Here is an 18,072-nt window from a genome sequence, read left to right as displayed (position 1 = left end):
ATTTAGAAATGGCTATGTATTAATAATAATAAAATTAATAATAATAAAAATTGATTTTTTTAATGTGTTCCATACCGACAGCTCCTCCGCGATTCAATAAATCGGAAACACCTTTGAGACCCCAACCCGACCCCTAAAATACTAACCGCGACGCAACTATCAACATAGGGAAACATTATGTCAGCATTAACAAATAAGTAAATATGAATATGTAAAGACATTTTCCTCCTTAAGTTGGACATATACTTTTCGATGCCTCGTGTTCACAGGATGGAATAAGTAATTTACTATAATTATGGTGGACATTAATAATTATTTTAGCTTCATTAAAAAGGAAAGAATGTTCTTCATTTACACCATGAAATGACAGCTTTGAGGGATTTGTCCTCAACGGATATACCGAAGCTTCATGTTGATTCATGCTAAAATATAACACTTCCAGAATGGATCCGATATAAGTCGAATTACAGTCTCTCTAAGGAATGCTATAAACAAGATGTCACTCGAAATATTAAACACAAAATTACCAACTAGCCTGTCTCCAATATGGAGCCTTGCGCATATCAAATTTCCACGTGTTAAGCAATGCATCATGGGAACTTGGACCGCTTTTGAACTCGGTCTACACTTTCGCCTTCCAGCCATCTGATGAATGCTTCTAAAGCCCTTCCTTTAGACTCTTGGCCCTATACCATTTAGGGTTTTCGGTTGACGTTTGCGTAGTGATTTTATAACTAATAGCCGGGAATGTGTGGTCCATTCTTCTTACAGGCTAATCTTAAATTACAATTGTAGTTAATTTCTATTTTTAATCAGTTCTTATTTCATGCTTTCAACTTTCCAGTGAACTTCAAAAGATAATATGCAGATAATGAGGTGAGTACTAATAAATATTAAGTATCGCTACATAATTAATTTCATTCCAGTGATATTAAAGTGAAGCGATTTTTGTTTGATAAATATAAATTTTAAAATAACTTCTGTAAAATTTCTTGGCGGAAAAACAATATCATCGAATTTGCAATATTACTTCAAATGTAATAACCAGTCTTCCTTTCAGAATTCCAGAATATATATGCGCGCTATGACTAGTCACTCTGTTAGGCTTTAATACTGGTAATGCTTCCCGCACCCCACCTCCCAAAATAAAAATAAAAATGACACCAAAAATCGTAAACCAAAAAAATTTAAATACAATAATGTCCTAATACTATCAATGTGCATATAATGTTTAATTGATTATTCCTACAATGGCATTAACGCCACATAACACGCAACCACATTAAAACTGAAAATTTAATCAATTTAGAGTATAAACTTAAAGTTAGTGGTTAAATGTATATTAAGTATCAAGTATTCCTACTAATATTTCGCTAAACGGCAAGTCTTATAATTTTCTCCTATAAAATTACCTTAGAAGGACTTTTATGCTCCTTTCAAAAATATTGAAACTACAGCTTGATCACTTATCAGATGAATGTTTATTGTAAGATGTATATATATCTATAGGAATATTTCATTGCTTTGCTTCAAAATATAATGTAGAATATTTTTTTTCCGAATGGCATACTCACTCCGCGTCATGGTTAAAGATGAAAATTGTTGGGTCAAGATCCTTGACATAGGTCATGATGACGGTGTACACAATTGAAAGGAATAATAGAATTCCGTTGATGGTTAACCCTACTTTCGGCCACCTGTAAAAATACAAAACTTTATTGTGACATGTATAAATTTGAAATGTATTTGTTTGTAAGAATATCACCTCATTGTAACTGGGCCGAGACTGTAATATGCAATTTAAATAACTAAAATTAATTACTTAATTAAATTTAACGTAAAAAGATTCTTTTGTCACGTTGTGAAAAAAAATCCCATAAAAATTCCACCCATCGTTCAGGCAATTCGAAATCAGATCTTTTCCTAACCCAAAATCCTGATGAGGGTTGTTAGGATCCAAAAGCAAAGAGACTTATTTCAATACTAGCTAACTTGGGAAAAGTGCATAAAAGACTATTAGCAATACTAATACACGAGATAATTAAACAACATGGGTCAGATGACACTAACCAATATGGTTTTAAACAAGGGAAATTTGCGGAAGGTTGCATCGAAGATGTAATTAGTTGCTGCAGAATTCCCACAAATGTTTTTATGGTGTTCATGGATTTTGCGGGAGCCATTGATTCATTGTGGTGGGAGAGTGTGCTAAGTGCCTTGGTGAAAATGATTTTGTTTCAGACAGTTATGTAATGTTTTACCTAGTTATTTTTCTACTCCGGAAATGTCTGTGAAGGCAAATCATCCCAGTTATGATGCAATGATATAAAGTGGGTAGCCATAGTGTTCAGCCCTGGATCCAATATGCTGGAATCTAGTAATGGATCAATGGTCCCCTCAGGGTCATCAACACTGTTATCGAATTGCTTATGCAGATGATCTGGCCACATGTATTCCTGGGGCCTCTAGAGTGGATATAGTAATTAGTGAGGACAAAATTGGACGAACTAGTTGTATGGACATCAATTAACAAGTTAGGTCTATCTGTTAAAAAAATTAAATTTTAATGGATCATTTAAATATGACCTTCCACCAAAATGGACGAATTATGATTTTATTAGCCAATTCGTCCAGAATTGGGTAAAAAAATTAGAATTGGAACGGTCTCTATTGATGATCTGCAAGTGATTTCTGGGTTTTGCCTTTGATTTACGTATAATATACACAGCAAAAATATATCATTATGGAAAGCGATTAGCATAATGAGTATAAATGCTCAGTTAGAGAATAGTTTAAAAACTATTACTCAGAGCAGTTCGCAAACCATAAGACGGAAGCTTGTTTAGAAGACCTTTATGCCAAACACGATCGAAAGCCCTTTGAGATGTCAAGAGTAACTGCTTGTGTTTAACGAACCTTTCCATTGAATTAGTCCATAAATGGGTAACATAAGCCAGAATATCACCAGTGGATCGACACTGACGGAATCCATACTGGCGATCGTTGATCAGACGGAAGGTTTCTAGGTAGTTTAAGAGTTGGCTGTTAATTGATTTCTCCATTATTTTAGAAAGAGTAGAAGTAATTGCAATGAGACGATAATTGGATGGGATGGATTTGTCACCCATTTTAGGAACTGGCTGGATATGAGCAAATTTTTCACTTTCTTATTCCAAACACCTTTGGAATAAGAAAGTGAAAAAAGGTGGCAAAGAATAGGAGTAAGTTCAGGAGTACAGGTTTTGAGAACAAGTGGAGAAATACCATCGGGACCTGAAGCTTTCTTAGCATCAAGATTCTTCAAAATCCTTCTGACATCCTTTTAATGGAAGACCACAGGAGGCATTGAATGGAGCGTGTTGGGAATGGTGGGAGGTGTTTTACCAAGATCATTAATATACGAGTTGGAAGAAAAATGGGATGCTAGCAGGTCAGCTTTATCCTTGGCTGAAGTGAAAACAGGACCATCTTGTGTGCACATAATTGGAAGCAGAGATGGGCAAAAGTTGCGGCCAATAGCTTTGGCAAGGGACCAGAATTCTCGGCTACCATTAGGGCAAGAAGCAAGTTTTCTACTCCTAGCCTGTTCAAACTCTAGTTTGGATTGATTAATAACTGCTTTACAATTGTTGCGAGCTTTGGTATAGGCAGAAAATGAAACTGAAGAATTAGAAACTAGCCAATTACGATATGCAATGTTCTTCTCTTGAACAGCATTAGCACATTTATTGGAAAACCAAAGTTTAGATAAAGTACGAGATTTTAAAGTGAAGTGTGGGATAAAGGATTCCATTCCTGCAAAAATAATTTCACTCACACGATCTGAGCAAAAGTTAACATCAGACGTTTTGAAACAGTAATCCGACCAAGAAAAAGAAAAGCAATCTCGCAGGTCATCCCATTTTGCATTCTTGTAATGCCAAACAACACAAGGTTGGGAATAGCCATGAGATAAAGGCTCCATTGGAGAAAAGACAATCATCAAGTTGTGATCTGAAGTGCCTAAAGGACCTCTCACTTCGAACGTGTACTTAGAAGGGTTGTTTTTGAGAAAACGATCAAGCGTGTTGGCTCTTTGATTAGGCTGTATGTTTGCTTTATAGGCCCTAGTGTGCAGCACGGTTGGTAGGATCGCCATCCTCCCCACTCTTGTGGAAAAGACTTGAGTTCGAATCCCGTCGATGACGGGAGGAATATTCGTGGGTCATTTTAACAACGTGGCTGAATTATTCGGTATCAGGCGAGGGTAGCATGGTTTTTCGTTCTGCAAACAGAAATTCGACCACAGGTCACACAATTTACAGACAGTATACACGGAGAAACATGACTTGAAGTCGCCGATGATCCTAAAATCCAACAACAACAACTGCCGGCTTTAAAAATGCCTGTTTCAGAAAGATTATTTTGTTTTTTGGAATAGGTCGAAGTCTAAGGGATTCATCTTAAAATATGGTGTCTCGGAAGTGCTTCCAACTTTCTTTGGTTCCGAATTTCCTGTGAGCATTGTTCTTGCTTGGTGAGTGTAGTTTTGATACATTACTTCACGCGTTGCACTTCAAAATAGCAAAAGTCTCATTTCGAAGCATGAGAATTTCCATGTCTTCAAACACTTCTGTAAGAAGAAAGCCGTTGTAGATATGCAACCATGTTACCACTGCTTTTTTCCTCACCCTCGTATTCACGTCCTTTGTGATTTTAGGGAATGAATTAGTACGGAGAATACGAAAATTATATGATTATATGAACACAAATCCTACCTGAACAGTGGCAGAAAAACTATCAGGATGAAGACATAGAGTTGAAAGTCAACGGGCACGTACCAACAATGTGACAGGCACTGAAATAGAAAAGATTCTCACTTTAAGTAGAAGAAGATTATCATCTCAGCTATATTCATCATCAATGTTGAGAAATTTACAACTTCGTTGTATCATTTTATTGCAACTAATTTATCTGTTCAACATTTCGCAATGCTCTCTGAAACTTGCTAGCAGCCTATAGGGTCGATCTCGAAATGTGCGTATCTGTAAGTCTTGATTATTGCAAGATCAAAATAATCCTAATTTTTAATATACAACAGAGTGCCGAAGTCGGCATAGAATACGATGTTATCTATAATACATCAACAGTGGAAAATTATTAAAATAAAATCCGACACTTTACAATCAGAAATTCTTTAACCGCCGGCACATTTTATTAAAAATATAATAACTAAAACAATTATTCCAGAAATATGAAATAATTCCGGCACTCGTACCAAAGATTACATTCTGCTTAAGAATCCATGCAAAATGGTGATATTTCGCTCTTTATAAGATTCTTGGAGGACTAGCTTGTCCGTTAAACTGTTTTTGCTGCCAGGAAGATTTAATTTGCAGAGATAAAGAAATAGTCTTAATTCTCATAGTAGAACCAACCTGACCTGTCTTGACAAAGAGCTTCCGTAGTGTTTCCCTACTTTCAAATAGGTGCTCTCTCCAAAATGGTTTTGGCCTTTCATTTAAAAGATTAAACTGCTATTAGACCCTGTTTAAGGCCTAATTGGTCTCTCACTAGATTAGCCGACCGGGCTAGCCGAGTGGGTAAAGTACCTGCCCGGCAACCCAAAGGTCGCGGGTTCGATTCCCGCCTCGGGCTTGGATCAAAGTACTGCAAAAACCTTGGAAGGTGCAATATGGCCACAGAAGCCGATGCGCCAACAACTACCAAATCAAATCAAAATCAACTCACTAGATCTGTAGCAGGTGATCTATAGCGGCAACACGCAGACAAAATAATGGTAAAAGACGTCGTGTGATGTTGCCATGTGGTACACGAAATCAGTTTTGAAAGTTGCAATTTAGATAAAGCTGTTTGTTGAAAGCATTGCAATTCCAGGACAACTTGTCCAAATTGAACGTTTATTCTGTTGTGAGAATTTAGGCCCAGTAGCTAAGTCCTCCTGTCTCCAAGAACAGCAGTTTAAGCCACAGCAGGGTTTATAGGGTTTATTGTAAAAGCTTACTGATATAAATACGTTCATTTGTTTGTGTTTAATATTCATTGAAATGTGCTTTTCTGAAACTGCTCAACTAGTCTTTTCCTTTTATGGGTACACTTCTCTCGATGTCCGAGGGCACCTGATTTTAAAGGATTCACTGTGTCGTTGTTTTCAAATTCTTCTTTATAATGGAGGATATAGCTCTTTTGCGCTGTGTGGAATATAAATTACATTCTGCAGTAGAATATGTTTTTTATTATAGATATTATATGTATGCTCAAGTATAATTTTGTAACTCAAATAATACAGTCAGCGTACTTTGGTACAGGAAGTATCGTTATGTATGATTATTATGTTAAAGATTTGTAATCATATATGTATATATATATATTTTTTATTTAAGCTTTTAAACATGAAATGTGATACGCGGGTGAGACCTGCCAGGTTCTTTACACTATCGCTTTGAGAAAAATGCAAAAATATTTCAAAAACAACTTGAGTAAAAATAGATATGTTTAAGTAAGTAGAGAATGTTCCAGTCATTAATTTTAAATCAATAATTAACACGCAAAACGTTTTTGCGCTAGGCATCTGACAGGTCTGCTCTGTTACCGGCGGATTAATGAAGCCAAGATTTCGAGAAAATAAACTTGATTGACCGAGAATTCTTGCTAAACCACCTCGGGCTGTCAGTAGCAATAGCATTGTTAAATATCTTAGCCCAATCTCGCTAGGAGAAGGACCAAAGAATACAAAATCCTGCAAGTTGCCCAAACTCCGGCTCTAGAAAGGAAGACTCTTTATTATCACGAGGAAAACCTTCGGGGAATGAAGTTCCCAATTCAAGAAAGTTTCACGAATAACAATGTAAAAGGAGGGTCTTTAGCAGAATCGGGAAACAAACCTACCGCGAAAAATGTAGGAAAACACAGAAATCCAAGAGAAACCTCTTCAAAGTAAATATTAATTTCCATATGGAAAATACACTGTTTTGATTGAGCAGATAATTTTGGAACCACTTCTCAGAACCATCATCTAAAACAACGACTACACTTTAAATTGTGTAATAAAACATCACTACTACGGCTAATAACCAGGGCAAGAACTCACTACATTTATCAACACCATAATAAGCGTACTGTTGAGACAGATTGCTTTCCTTTGTTCCCTTTTAAAACCTGTCATGTCACTTTAATCGAATTTATTAGAGGTAGGAAAACCATGTTTAATATGCCTAACGAAATGAAATATAATAGGCACGTTGCTTGCCCAAAATCTGAATCAAGATTTGATTAATTGAAATGAATTGAGTCCTTTTGCATGTGGCATGGCTCATACTGATTGTCGTCATTCTTTTCAGTCGATGGATCCGATAATATGAACGAAGTTTTTGTCATATGTGAAGTCAAAACAGATGCATTGTCAAAACAGAAATTGAATAATAAATGAGAAAAAAAAGTACATTTAGAAAGGAAGACTTTTGCATTGAATATGGTATGCCAGGGTACGAGCTGATTATTTTTATTTATTTTTTTCTCATTTATTATTCATTTCAACCTAATATTACCAAATTATCATGAAATGCCATAACAGTTCGTAGTGTGTACATTTTGATAATAAAATTAGACAAAAATAGTCATATTTATAAAAATGTACTAAATTTTTCACGATACAATTTTTTCCGAATGATAATTATTAATAAGAATTCTCATTCAGATTATCAATAATAACACTGGTCGAAATCAGTTTCCTCCTTGAAATAATTGCGACAGATTCTCGTTGGAATTATGTTCAGAAACCCAGATATGTGTTAAAAAGTTCTTGTCACCGTCAGTTTTCAAATATCGTAGGTTAGTGACCGAAAACCAAGGGCTGTCGTTAAAGCTTCAATTCCTGCATTCCCATTTAGACTTTTTTTTTCTTGAGAACTTGGGAGCAGTCTCCGATGAACAGAGTAATGGTGAAAGATACCGGGAAAATGGAGTCCAAATATGTTGGAATCTTCTTTGAGACACCACTGGATAATTATAAAAGACAAACCCAACAAAATAAGTGTTTTGTTATCAGATAAACATTTTGTAAATAGAATAAGGTTAATAGACCCATTCTTCAATATTTAGTAGCGTATGAAACTTTTTTTTTTCTAATATATGTAATCTTTTTTACTACAAATGTTTTGTCTCTAGTCCCTTCTTCCTTAAAATTGATGGGTGTGACAGCAATGTGGCTACCATATTTGATTTCAGCAAAGCAAAATCTACAAGAATCACTCTGAATTCTAACATAGTATAAAAAAAAATAAATACTATATTTTAACAGGAAGCGAAAACCAATTTTTTTTTAGCCGACCAGTTGATAATTATCATTAATAAGCGATCACTTACCACTTCTCTCACTGGAAGAAAGTTACTGATGAAAATAAGGTTCGTCCACCAATTTGTATAACACGTATTAAGTTGCCACTCCAAAAGCATGTGGGGCTGTGGACCAGACACCATCAATGGTACCAAGAAAAATCCAAGCATGACAGCTATTAAAGAAGGTAGCAATCTGAAATTGGAGTCATGCAATTAATTATACTTTAAGCGTTAGGAATGAACCAATCATTTGTCATGGATATACTCATCCTGAAAATAGCAAAATTTCCATCAGTGCGTTGCAAATCATTCAATTGTTATTAAATAAAGAGAATTTCCTACAAGATGAGTATGTCACTATTAATTTAAAGAGTCAATACCTGAAAATATTTGTTTAAAGAATTGCGTATACAGCTCTAAAACTGTGTTCACAGACCACCGCTATATAGTCCACCGGACCAATTCTATTCGTACCTCTTTAAGAGGTATCCGGATCAGCTAGAATAAAATCTCTCTTCCCCTAGTTTGACAAATAGGGATTGTAGAGTACAGAGTAGTATGTGTGTGCTGGGGACATTTTCGAGTCCACGTTATGTCGATGTTTGTGTGTTGTTTGTCGTTAGGTTTCTGGCGAATTAGCAACTCAAACCATATTGCGCTGTATGTGTTATATCTGTAAATTGCGTGTGTAAATTGTGTTACCGATTTTCTGTTTGCTGTATAAAAAAAAAAGAAAAACCGAGTTTCCGGAAGAAAAATCATGGTGCTCTCGCTTGAGATCGAATAATTCTGCTAAGTTGTGAAAAGGGCCCATAAAAATTCCTCGCCTTACTGACGGGACACGAACTCGCGTCTTTTCCAACTGTTGTGGAGGTAACGGTGATTCTAATAATTGTGCTTCTCACGAGGTCATTATGTCCAGGAGTTGGATACATTCTTGCAGTGTGTATGCCATATTCAAATTTTTATTATCTCATACATGGTGTCTGCTCCAACTTTTCTTGCTACTAAAAACATCAGGAATAGTTAAGCTAATAGAAGAAACTTACCTGCGAAAGAATCTATACCTCTGAAATACTCCCTCATTCATTTCACAAATATATGCATTCTCAGTTTCAATCTCAGTGACGTCCGTTTCCACTTAGTCTGTCAAGCCCCACTTCGTTCTTCTGACAGAATCACAACTAAGGGTTGATTCAATCAGTGCTCATTTCGGTTTCCCTAATTATTTGCTGGTCGATTCATTTCGCTTCAAAGGTAGTATTTGCGCATATGCCAGTTATGATGGCCCCTCTCAGGCATTTAATAATTTGGAAAAAAATCTCCTTTCAAATATCTTGGGTTAAAATCCCTCCACTTCATTCTATCAAATTCATCTGTCGCCCATGCCTTTTTTCTAACGCCACTAATCGCTTCGAATTCTTTGATTTCCTTCATTTGACACTAGACTTTCTCCAGTCAAAATTTCCTAACAGTAGGGAAATTTTCTTTAGCAATTTATTGTTCACAACTCCAGCTGGCTTCCATTTTCTACTCATTGGGACCCACTAATCGTGATGCTGTGATTTTTTGCATCACGATTTAATGACCTCGCACAGATTGTTCATTTGCCTACCAGAATACCCAACAATCCTAACCACACAGTCAATATACTTGATCATTTTCTCACAAACAGCACTTCCAAGTATACGGTCGAGATGAATGGATATTTTGGGGACCTCAGAGCATATATTAATAATGGTTTCTTCTATAATGGAAATTTTCTTGCCTTTGTGGATAGCAAATTTGGTATCATCTCCGCCCACACCAACTGGGTAGAAGAGAGCTAGTTTGGGTCCCGTCGATGAAGTGAGGAAATTTTATGGTTAATTTTCACAACGTGGATCAGTTAATTAGGTATGAGGGGAGGGTAGCATGGCTTATTTTTTCAAAGATCACTAATATGGATGTCGTCAGTGTCGATCCACTGGTGGTGTATTGGCTTATGTTGTCCATCTATGGAAAAATTTAATGTAAATGATTGGTCAAACTCAGGCAGTTGCTCATGACATTTCCAAGGCTGTTCATTGTGTTTAACATGAAAGTGTTATAAATAAGCTTCCATTTTTAGTATTTTCAACAGTTTTCTGTATTTTTTTTTATTATTTTAAATTTTTGTATGTTTTCTGTAATAGACACAGAAGTTACCAGGCTCACCACCGAACAACCATACTGCACATCATTCAAAATCACTACAGCAGAATCTAACTACAAACTACACAGCCTTGCCTCATCTTGGCCTGCAGGGGCACTTGTGAAATACTTCTACACTTCAAAGCGTCCCTCTACCAGGATGCGGTATCCTAAACAGATTGAAACCACGAATAATGAAAGGAAAACCTGACACAGACCCACCATCAAGTCTAAGTTTAGGGTGGAACATTCAGGTTATACTGAACAGGATCTTCGTAAAGGTCAAAACAGTCTTACAGAAGCTTTCCTTCGACATAATCACCAGCCACTAACGCCTGAGGGAAGACATATGAAGATTAAGATGAGGACTTTCTCCAGAACGAATCCAGACGATTGGTGAAGGCCATCACAGTTCCAACAAGGACATGCACCTAAGCTTGTTTAATGTGCATTATTTTCTATCAAAACGCTAGAAGCCTGAGAAATAAACTTCACACAATGGAAATTCTCATGTCAAGGTTGTATGACATCTTTCATAATACAGAGATATGACTGTCCCCCAATGAAGATGAGCTCGCATTCTCCCAACCCGCTTGCTTCTCAGACATTTTTGTCTTCTGGAACGGAGGACTGGTGGTGGTGTAGGCATTCTATTCAATACAAAAATTCTCGCTGACTGGATCAGCCACTCTAAAAACAGACCTGTTTGAAGCTGCAAGAGTCTCACTCAGCATCCAAGGCCACAGACTTGACGTGTGCACATTCTACATCCCCCACACAATTAAGAACACTTTACAAGAGGTCTCCAACTGGATCATTAACCAATGGCACCCGAAAGCAACATTACTTGTGTCTGGAGACTTTAATATTAGCTCAGGCCAACACAGTTTTCTCAGATTACTATTCTCTAATCTGGCTGCAGCAGGACTGATTCTCCAGATTTTTCCATTTACCTGAGGCGCTAACCTCTTAGACCTAATCTATGCAATAGACACCCTCAACTTTGACAGCCGGATGAAACAGCCTTCATGTCAGACCATCTACCAATTATATATATATATATATATATATATATATATATATATATATATATATATATATATATATATTAGTAAAATAAATAGCAAAGCAACCATCCACCTGTACAACAAACGTGATGCATTTAATTTTAAAATAACCCTGACACATAGATATTCCAGTATATCAAAAGGAGTGCATGCCAAAGTTATACTAGCACAATGCATCAGGATAGCAACCATCTGCAGCAATAATTGAATAACAATCAATAACAACAGAATGCTATACAAAAAAGTGATAAATAGCCTTTATCCTCCAGCACATCTCAGCTACAATTTGAGTAAAGCCATCAACATTGTCAAACATAAAAAAATTTGTGCCACCCATACTAATATAGATAATATAATCAACTATATTTGATGTTATTATCCCTTAACTACCAGGTTTGTAAATATTGTATAAATAATACACTTCACCTCTGCGGTGTCTTACAACTTAGAAAATCTGTACCCGCCAATTGGCCAATTACGGTGTATTAACTCTGTATATATTTATACATACTTTAATTATTTTAATTATTTATCATGCTATTATCCTTACTCTCAACACTGTCCTTAAATACACGAGGAACACACTGCCACACATTAGTTAAGGGTCATAACTACAGCAACGGGCTTTCGAACTCCGAACTACCCAAGCTCGTCTATTTATCCCTACTTCATTTATCATTCTGCTTTACTTGTCCCTAATTCTTTTTTTTCCCTGTGAACCATTAGTTTTACGAACGCAAAAGCGGGATGCAACCTCCTTTTTTTACCCAATCTATTTTTCGCTTTAACAAAGCTGTAGCTGTTTTTCACTGCTACTTTGTAAGCTATTATAATTCCAAACTACCCGGCCAGTGTGTGCACCATTTATCTAATTGCCTTTATCATCACATCTATAATTTCAATTTATACATCCATCTAGTTTACAGACACAATACCTTTCAAAAAAAAATATATATATATATATATATTTTTTTTTTTTCCCTCGCCGTTTTCTAACGCTAGGAACCGCTAGTGGTCCATACATAATTATACGGATAGGACGCCATGTTGGCAATTTTTAGTCTTACAAGGTAATGGTAAGTTCCCTTCTTGCATTCCCACTTTTTTTTATCATTACTTCAATTTTTTTCAATTCTTTTCTTGATTCTGTAAGGTCATCCATGATCTGTATGCTTAAGTTAAAATGTCAATTATTGGCATAATTTATTAAGCCCTATTCTTGCCGCAAAATTCAAATACATTCATAACGCGTGTTCAACAGCATGCAGAACATGCCGGAAACAGGAACAAGAACATTGCCATCTTTCTCATAATTTCGGTGGATGACCTCGGAAGAAGAATTTATAATTGTGACAAGCATTTCTTATTCATTTCTTCTAGTTCACTTGTGTATTAAAAACAAAAACTGCACAGTTTTTGCATAACAATATTTATACATTATGGTTGTAGGGTACGTTTGCTTAAGCAGTGTCCCTCATCCATAATACCTATTGTTATCTTCATTTTCACTCCAATCGTTCTCCACTCGTTCTTATTTTTTAATGCACACACACTGGTGTTCAAAGAAAGTGAATCACCCCTTAATATTGTAATTGTCATCCGAATAATGTAAGTATATGGCAGTATTTCTTACAGATTACATCAGATAAAATTGAAGCGCGTAGGGGATGACGTAATATTGCATCACCTTCTACACTCAGCTATATATAAGCACGCTCTGCAAGAGTTGTAGTCATTCCATGCTTGTGTCAGGATGGCGAGTTACGAGCAGTTGACGCCACGAAGAAAGAGTGCTATTGTTGCTTCAAGTGAGGAAGAATGCTCTTCCCGTCATATTGCTTATACAGTGTCTTGTATTCAGTCGACAGTCAGTAGATTTCTTTCCAAACCCAAGAATACTGGTTCTCCTGATATGAAAAAAGGAACTGGACGCAAACGAGTTGCCGACCGGGCTAGCCGAGTGGGTAAAGTACCTGCCCGGCAACCCAAAGGTCGCGGGTTCGATTCTCGCCTCGGGCTTGGATCAAAGTACTGCAAAAACCTTGGGAGGTGCAATATGGCCACAGAAGCCGATGCGCCAACAACTACCAAATCAAAAAAAAAAAAAAAAATCAAAAATCAAACGAGTCTCTATGCCAAAACAGAACCGCGTTTTGAAGCGTTTATGCCTTGAAAACCGTAAAGCTTCTTCCTCTGAGCTGAAAAGAGAATGGAATAAACATATAAGAGTTATACTATAATTTTTAGTGTTTTCCACCAACCATGGAATAAAACGAAAGACGAAAAACCCAAATTTTTTAAAATATTTAATATTTACAATAAATGATTTACAAACAAAATATTACTGATAGTAATTTTAAAATAAAATAAAACAACTGTGATATACAAGATAATAATAAAATGCCGAATTTAAAATGCAATAAAATATACTGGGTTAAAAGCGCTAAAATACTAACTGAAGCTTTCAAAGGCTTCTGCCTTCTTTCTCAACAGTGTAATTTCTGTTCTGCGGTGCATCATTAAATACCAGCAGGTTCACGGTGCATCTCACGTGAACGTGTACTGTTCCCGTCAGAACCGGAAGTGGCTCGGGAGCGTTTCAGGCAAAAACGTTCATCCCCTCTAAGGATTACCGCCTCAAAGAGGGGATGAATGCGTGTGCCCCTATCTCTATTTATATTTTTCTCAGTAGAACTAATTCGCAAGCTCTCGAGCCACTTGCGGTCCCAAAATCTATGCGCCCGATCAGTGATGACCGCTTCATCTGGGGAGATTTGATGTTGCTTCTCCCAGAAATGTTCAGCTACGGCGGATTTGCCATAGTCTGCATTTCTTATCGCATTTGTGTGCTCCCCCAGACGATCCTTGAGACGCCGTTTTGTTTCTCCCACATAACAAAACGGATTTCTGACAGTTACAGACAAAGACAAATGAATAAGTTCGATAGGCTTAAAGAACAAACCATGTCCAGGAGTAATAGTACCAATAGTAACTTTATTGTTAATATTAGTAGTAAACAGTTGACTGATGATCAAATAGAAGTGTTAAATCTAGGACCTAAGTTTGCTACGATTCCGCCCAAAGTGCCCATAGCAGAAATAGCTATGGGCATTGAGAGAGCGGTTAGTAAGTTACCTGTGTGCATGGCCAATGAAATCCGTGTGAAAACAGCAGCTATTTTAAGTCAAGCCAAGAAAGTTCCCTCGAATCTTAATACAAAGCAAAGATTAGCACTAGAAAGTCTTAAGCAGGACGATAATGTTGTGGTCCTACCCTCTGATAAAGGTAGAGCAACGGTGGTTTTGGATAAAGAAGCATATGTAAGCAAAGCATCAGATTTGTTAAATGATCGCACAACCTATACGATTATTCATAAGAATCCCCTGTCGAATCTGGAACGGCAAGTTAATAAGATGGTGCAATGTTGGATGAAATCCAATAAGATTTCAAAGGAGCGGTATTGGGCATTACATGCCACAGGAAGCCAGATACCGAGATTTTACGGTTTGCCAAAAATACATAAAGTGGGTGTGCCACTCAGACCGATAGTCTCGTTTATTGGCAGCCCCACGTATGCATTATCTGGTTTCCTAGCCAAACTACTGCTACCATTAGTTGGACTCTCTGAACATAGTATCAGAGACAGTAAAGAATTTGTACAATTCATAAGAGGACAACGTATAGAAGAAAACGAGGTTATGATATCCTTTGATGTAACATCGTTGTTTACCTGCATCCCAATTGACCATGGGATACATTGTGCGTACATGGCTTTAGAAAGAGACACCACCTTGAATAATAGGACGCAACTAAACTTAGAGGACATATGTAAAGGAATAGAGTTATGTCTTTCGAGTACTACCATGGTGTTTAATAACACCATGTACAAGCAGGTTAACGGTGCAGCTATGGGCTCCCCCATCAGTGCCATCATAGCTAATTTAGCGATGGAGGAGCTCGAGTCCAGACTATTTAACACTACAGTTCTCCCTATGCGTCCGTGGAAAAGGTATGTTGATGATACGTTTTCAGTTATTCGGGAAGGGAGTGAGGATGATACGTTGAATTTTCTTAATAGCTTCTCCCCGTTCATACAATTCACCTCTGAGGTAGAGGAAGGAGGGGTTTTGCCGTTCCTGGATGCGCTGATTTGTAGAGAAGGCCAGCATTTGAATACAAAAGTATTTAGAAAATCTATGTGCAGGGGCCAATATTGACACTACAACTCAGCGCAGACTAATTATCACAGGAACAGTGTAGTAAGAGCATTAGTGGATAGGGCAAAATCCCATTGTAGTACCTCAGAGGATAGAAACTTGGAGTATGAACGTGTTACGGCGGATCTTTTGAAGTGTGGCTACCCCCGGAGGATCATTGAGAAATACATTAGTGGAGGGCAGAGTAGAAGTGAGTCCTTCACGCCAATAGCCACCGCATACATTCCCTACTATCCGGGTTTATCCGAGCGTTTAGCTCGCGTATTAAGGAATTACCAGACACGTTGTGTGCAGCTCCCAGGCAGGAAGCTGCACACAATCGTGTCACAGGTGAAGGACCCTGTCTTAAATGAAAATATAAGTGGGGTCGTATACAGTATTAAATGCCCGGAATGTGGGGAGTGTTATGTGGGAGAAACAAAACGGCGTCTCAAGGATCGTCTGGGGGAGCACACAAATGCGATAAGAAATGCAGACTATGGCAAATCCGCCGTAGCTGAACATTTCTGGGAGAAGCAACATCAAATCTCCCCAGATGAAGCGGTCATCACTGATCGGGCGCATAGATTTTGGGACCGCAAGTGGCTCGAGAGCTTGCGAATTAGTTCTACTGAGAAAAATATAAATAGAGATAGGGGCACACGCATTCATCCCCTCTTTGAGGCGGTAATCCTTGGAGGGGATGAACGTTTTTGCCTGAAACGCTCCCGAGCCACTTCCGGTTCTGACAGGAACAGTACACGTTCACGTGAGATGCACCGTGAACCTGCTGGTATTTAATGATGCACCGCAGAACAGAAATTACACTGTTGAGAAAGAAGGCAGAAGCCTTTGAAAGCTTCAGTTAGTATTTTAGCGCTTTTGACCCAGTATATTTTATTGCATTTTAAATTCGGCATTTTATTATGTTGTATATCACAGTTGTTTTATTTTATTTTAAAATTACTATCAGTAATATTTTGTTTGTAAATCATTTATTGTAAATATTAAATATTTTAAAAAAATTGGGTTTTTCGTCTTTCGTTTTATTCTATGGTTGGTGGAAAACACTAAAAATTATAGTATGAGTATACCCAACCCCAGAGGCCTATTTGAAGATACAAGAATTATAGTAAGTGCAGTAGCAGTCAGAAGACAGACTCCTCATCAAAAATGTGTATGTAGCCCGTCGTCATAAGAAGCCCCTACGCACACAAAATATTAAAAAGGACCGATTAATTTGGTGTAAGAAGCATGTTAAATGGACCTCGAACAGTGGAAGTGAGTTATTTTCTCGGGTGAGAGGAAGTTCAACCTGCATGGTTCTGATGGCAGACAAACGATTCGCCGCAGACATGGTGAAGAATACGATCCAGACTGTATGGTGTCTACAGTGAAATTCCCTACCAGCCAAATGATATGGGGCTGCATTTCGTATCGCGGAGTAGGTCAACTGCAGTTCATGAAAGGTTCCGTAAATGCGAATGGATACCTGACAATATTGGAAGGCAAATTGCTGCCAATAGAGACCACTTTTAACCTGCCAAGTAACTGCATCTTTCAGGACGACTCTGCTCGTTGACATCGGGCGAAAAGTGTAAGTAGGCACTTCTGTAGTTACTTTAGCTTCATTTCTGCATTACAGGTTTGACAGTAATGTGTTTACATTTGTTTCAGGTGAAAAAATGGTTGGAAGAACGGTCCATTACAACTGTTAGCTGGCCAGGAAACAGCGCGGACCTGAATCCTATAGAGAACTGTTGGCATCTTGTGAAATCTGCAGTTGCCAGAAAGAAACCAAATGGCCTTTGAGAACTTCAGGAAGCCACAATTCGTATTTGGACCCCCGACCTCTCGGTTGATTATCTTCAGAAATTGATCTTTTCAATGCCTCGACGGTGTGCTGCTGTCATCAGGGCCGGAGGCGGTTCATTTAAATATCAGTTTGCACCTAGTGAACTTTTCATTTTGTTTTCCATTTAAAATGATAAACTGAAGCAAATTTGAGGGCTGCTGACAGCATTTCAGCCATAATTGTCGTGTTTACCAAAACTTATGTATAAAGATTGCAAATGCTCATTCCACTCTTGAACAGAATCTTTGCCCGCCTCCTCTTATTTTCTATTCTATTTGCGATGCAATTATAACCGGAGGAGTGGGCAAGGAAGATTTTAGAGAGAACTTGAACAGAAGTTTTTAAACAGAACTTGTAAAGATCTGTGTTGAAAGGAATTTTGGACGAAATACGGTAAGTTACCTTTCAGACCAAGATAATATAGATCCTTTTAGATGCCGAAACG

At 37.5% G+C, this 18,072-nt stretch overlaps 1 protein-coding gene across 1 annotated transcript in view; it reads right to left on the bottom strand.

Annotated features, from left to right (window-relative positions):
• LOC150087183 (nose resistant to fluoxetine protein 6-like) overlaps positions 1–18,072 on the bottom strand; it is a 132,645-nt gene that overhangs the window by 36,765 nt on the left and 77,808 nt on the right. Inside the window, exons 9-11 of the mRNA XM_090372398.1 lie at positions 8,365–8,530; positions 4,758–4,837; positions 1,575–1,697 (exon numbers count right to left, since the gene is read on the bottom strand). Coding sequence (XP_090228524.1) covers positions 1,575–1,697; positions 4,758–4,837; positions 8,365–8,530 — 369 coding nt within the window. The remainder of the gene's footprint in view (positions 1–1,574; positions 1,698–4,757; positions 4,838–8,364; positions 8,531–18,072) is intronic.

Source organism: Mastigoproctus giganteus, chromosome 4 (assembly GCF_048544385.1).
Source record: "Mastigoproctus giganteus isolate SK-2022 chromosome 4, ASM4854438v1, whole genome shotgun sequence".
Classification (NCBI taxonomy): Eukaryota; Metazoa; Arthropoda; class Arachnida; order Uropygi; family Thelyphonidae; genus Mastigoproctus; species Mastigoproctus giganteus.
This window is presented reverse-complemented; position numbering and strand designations above follow the sequence as displayed.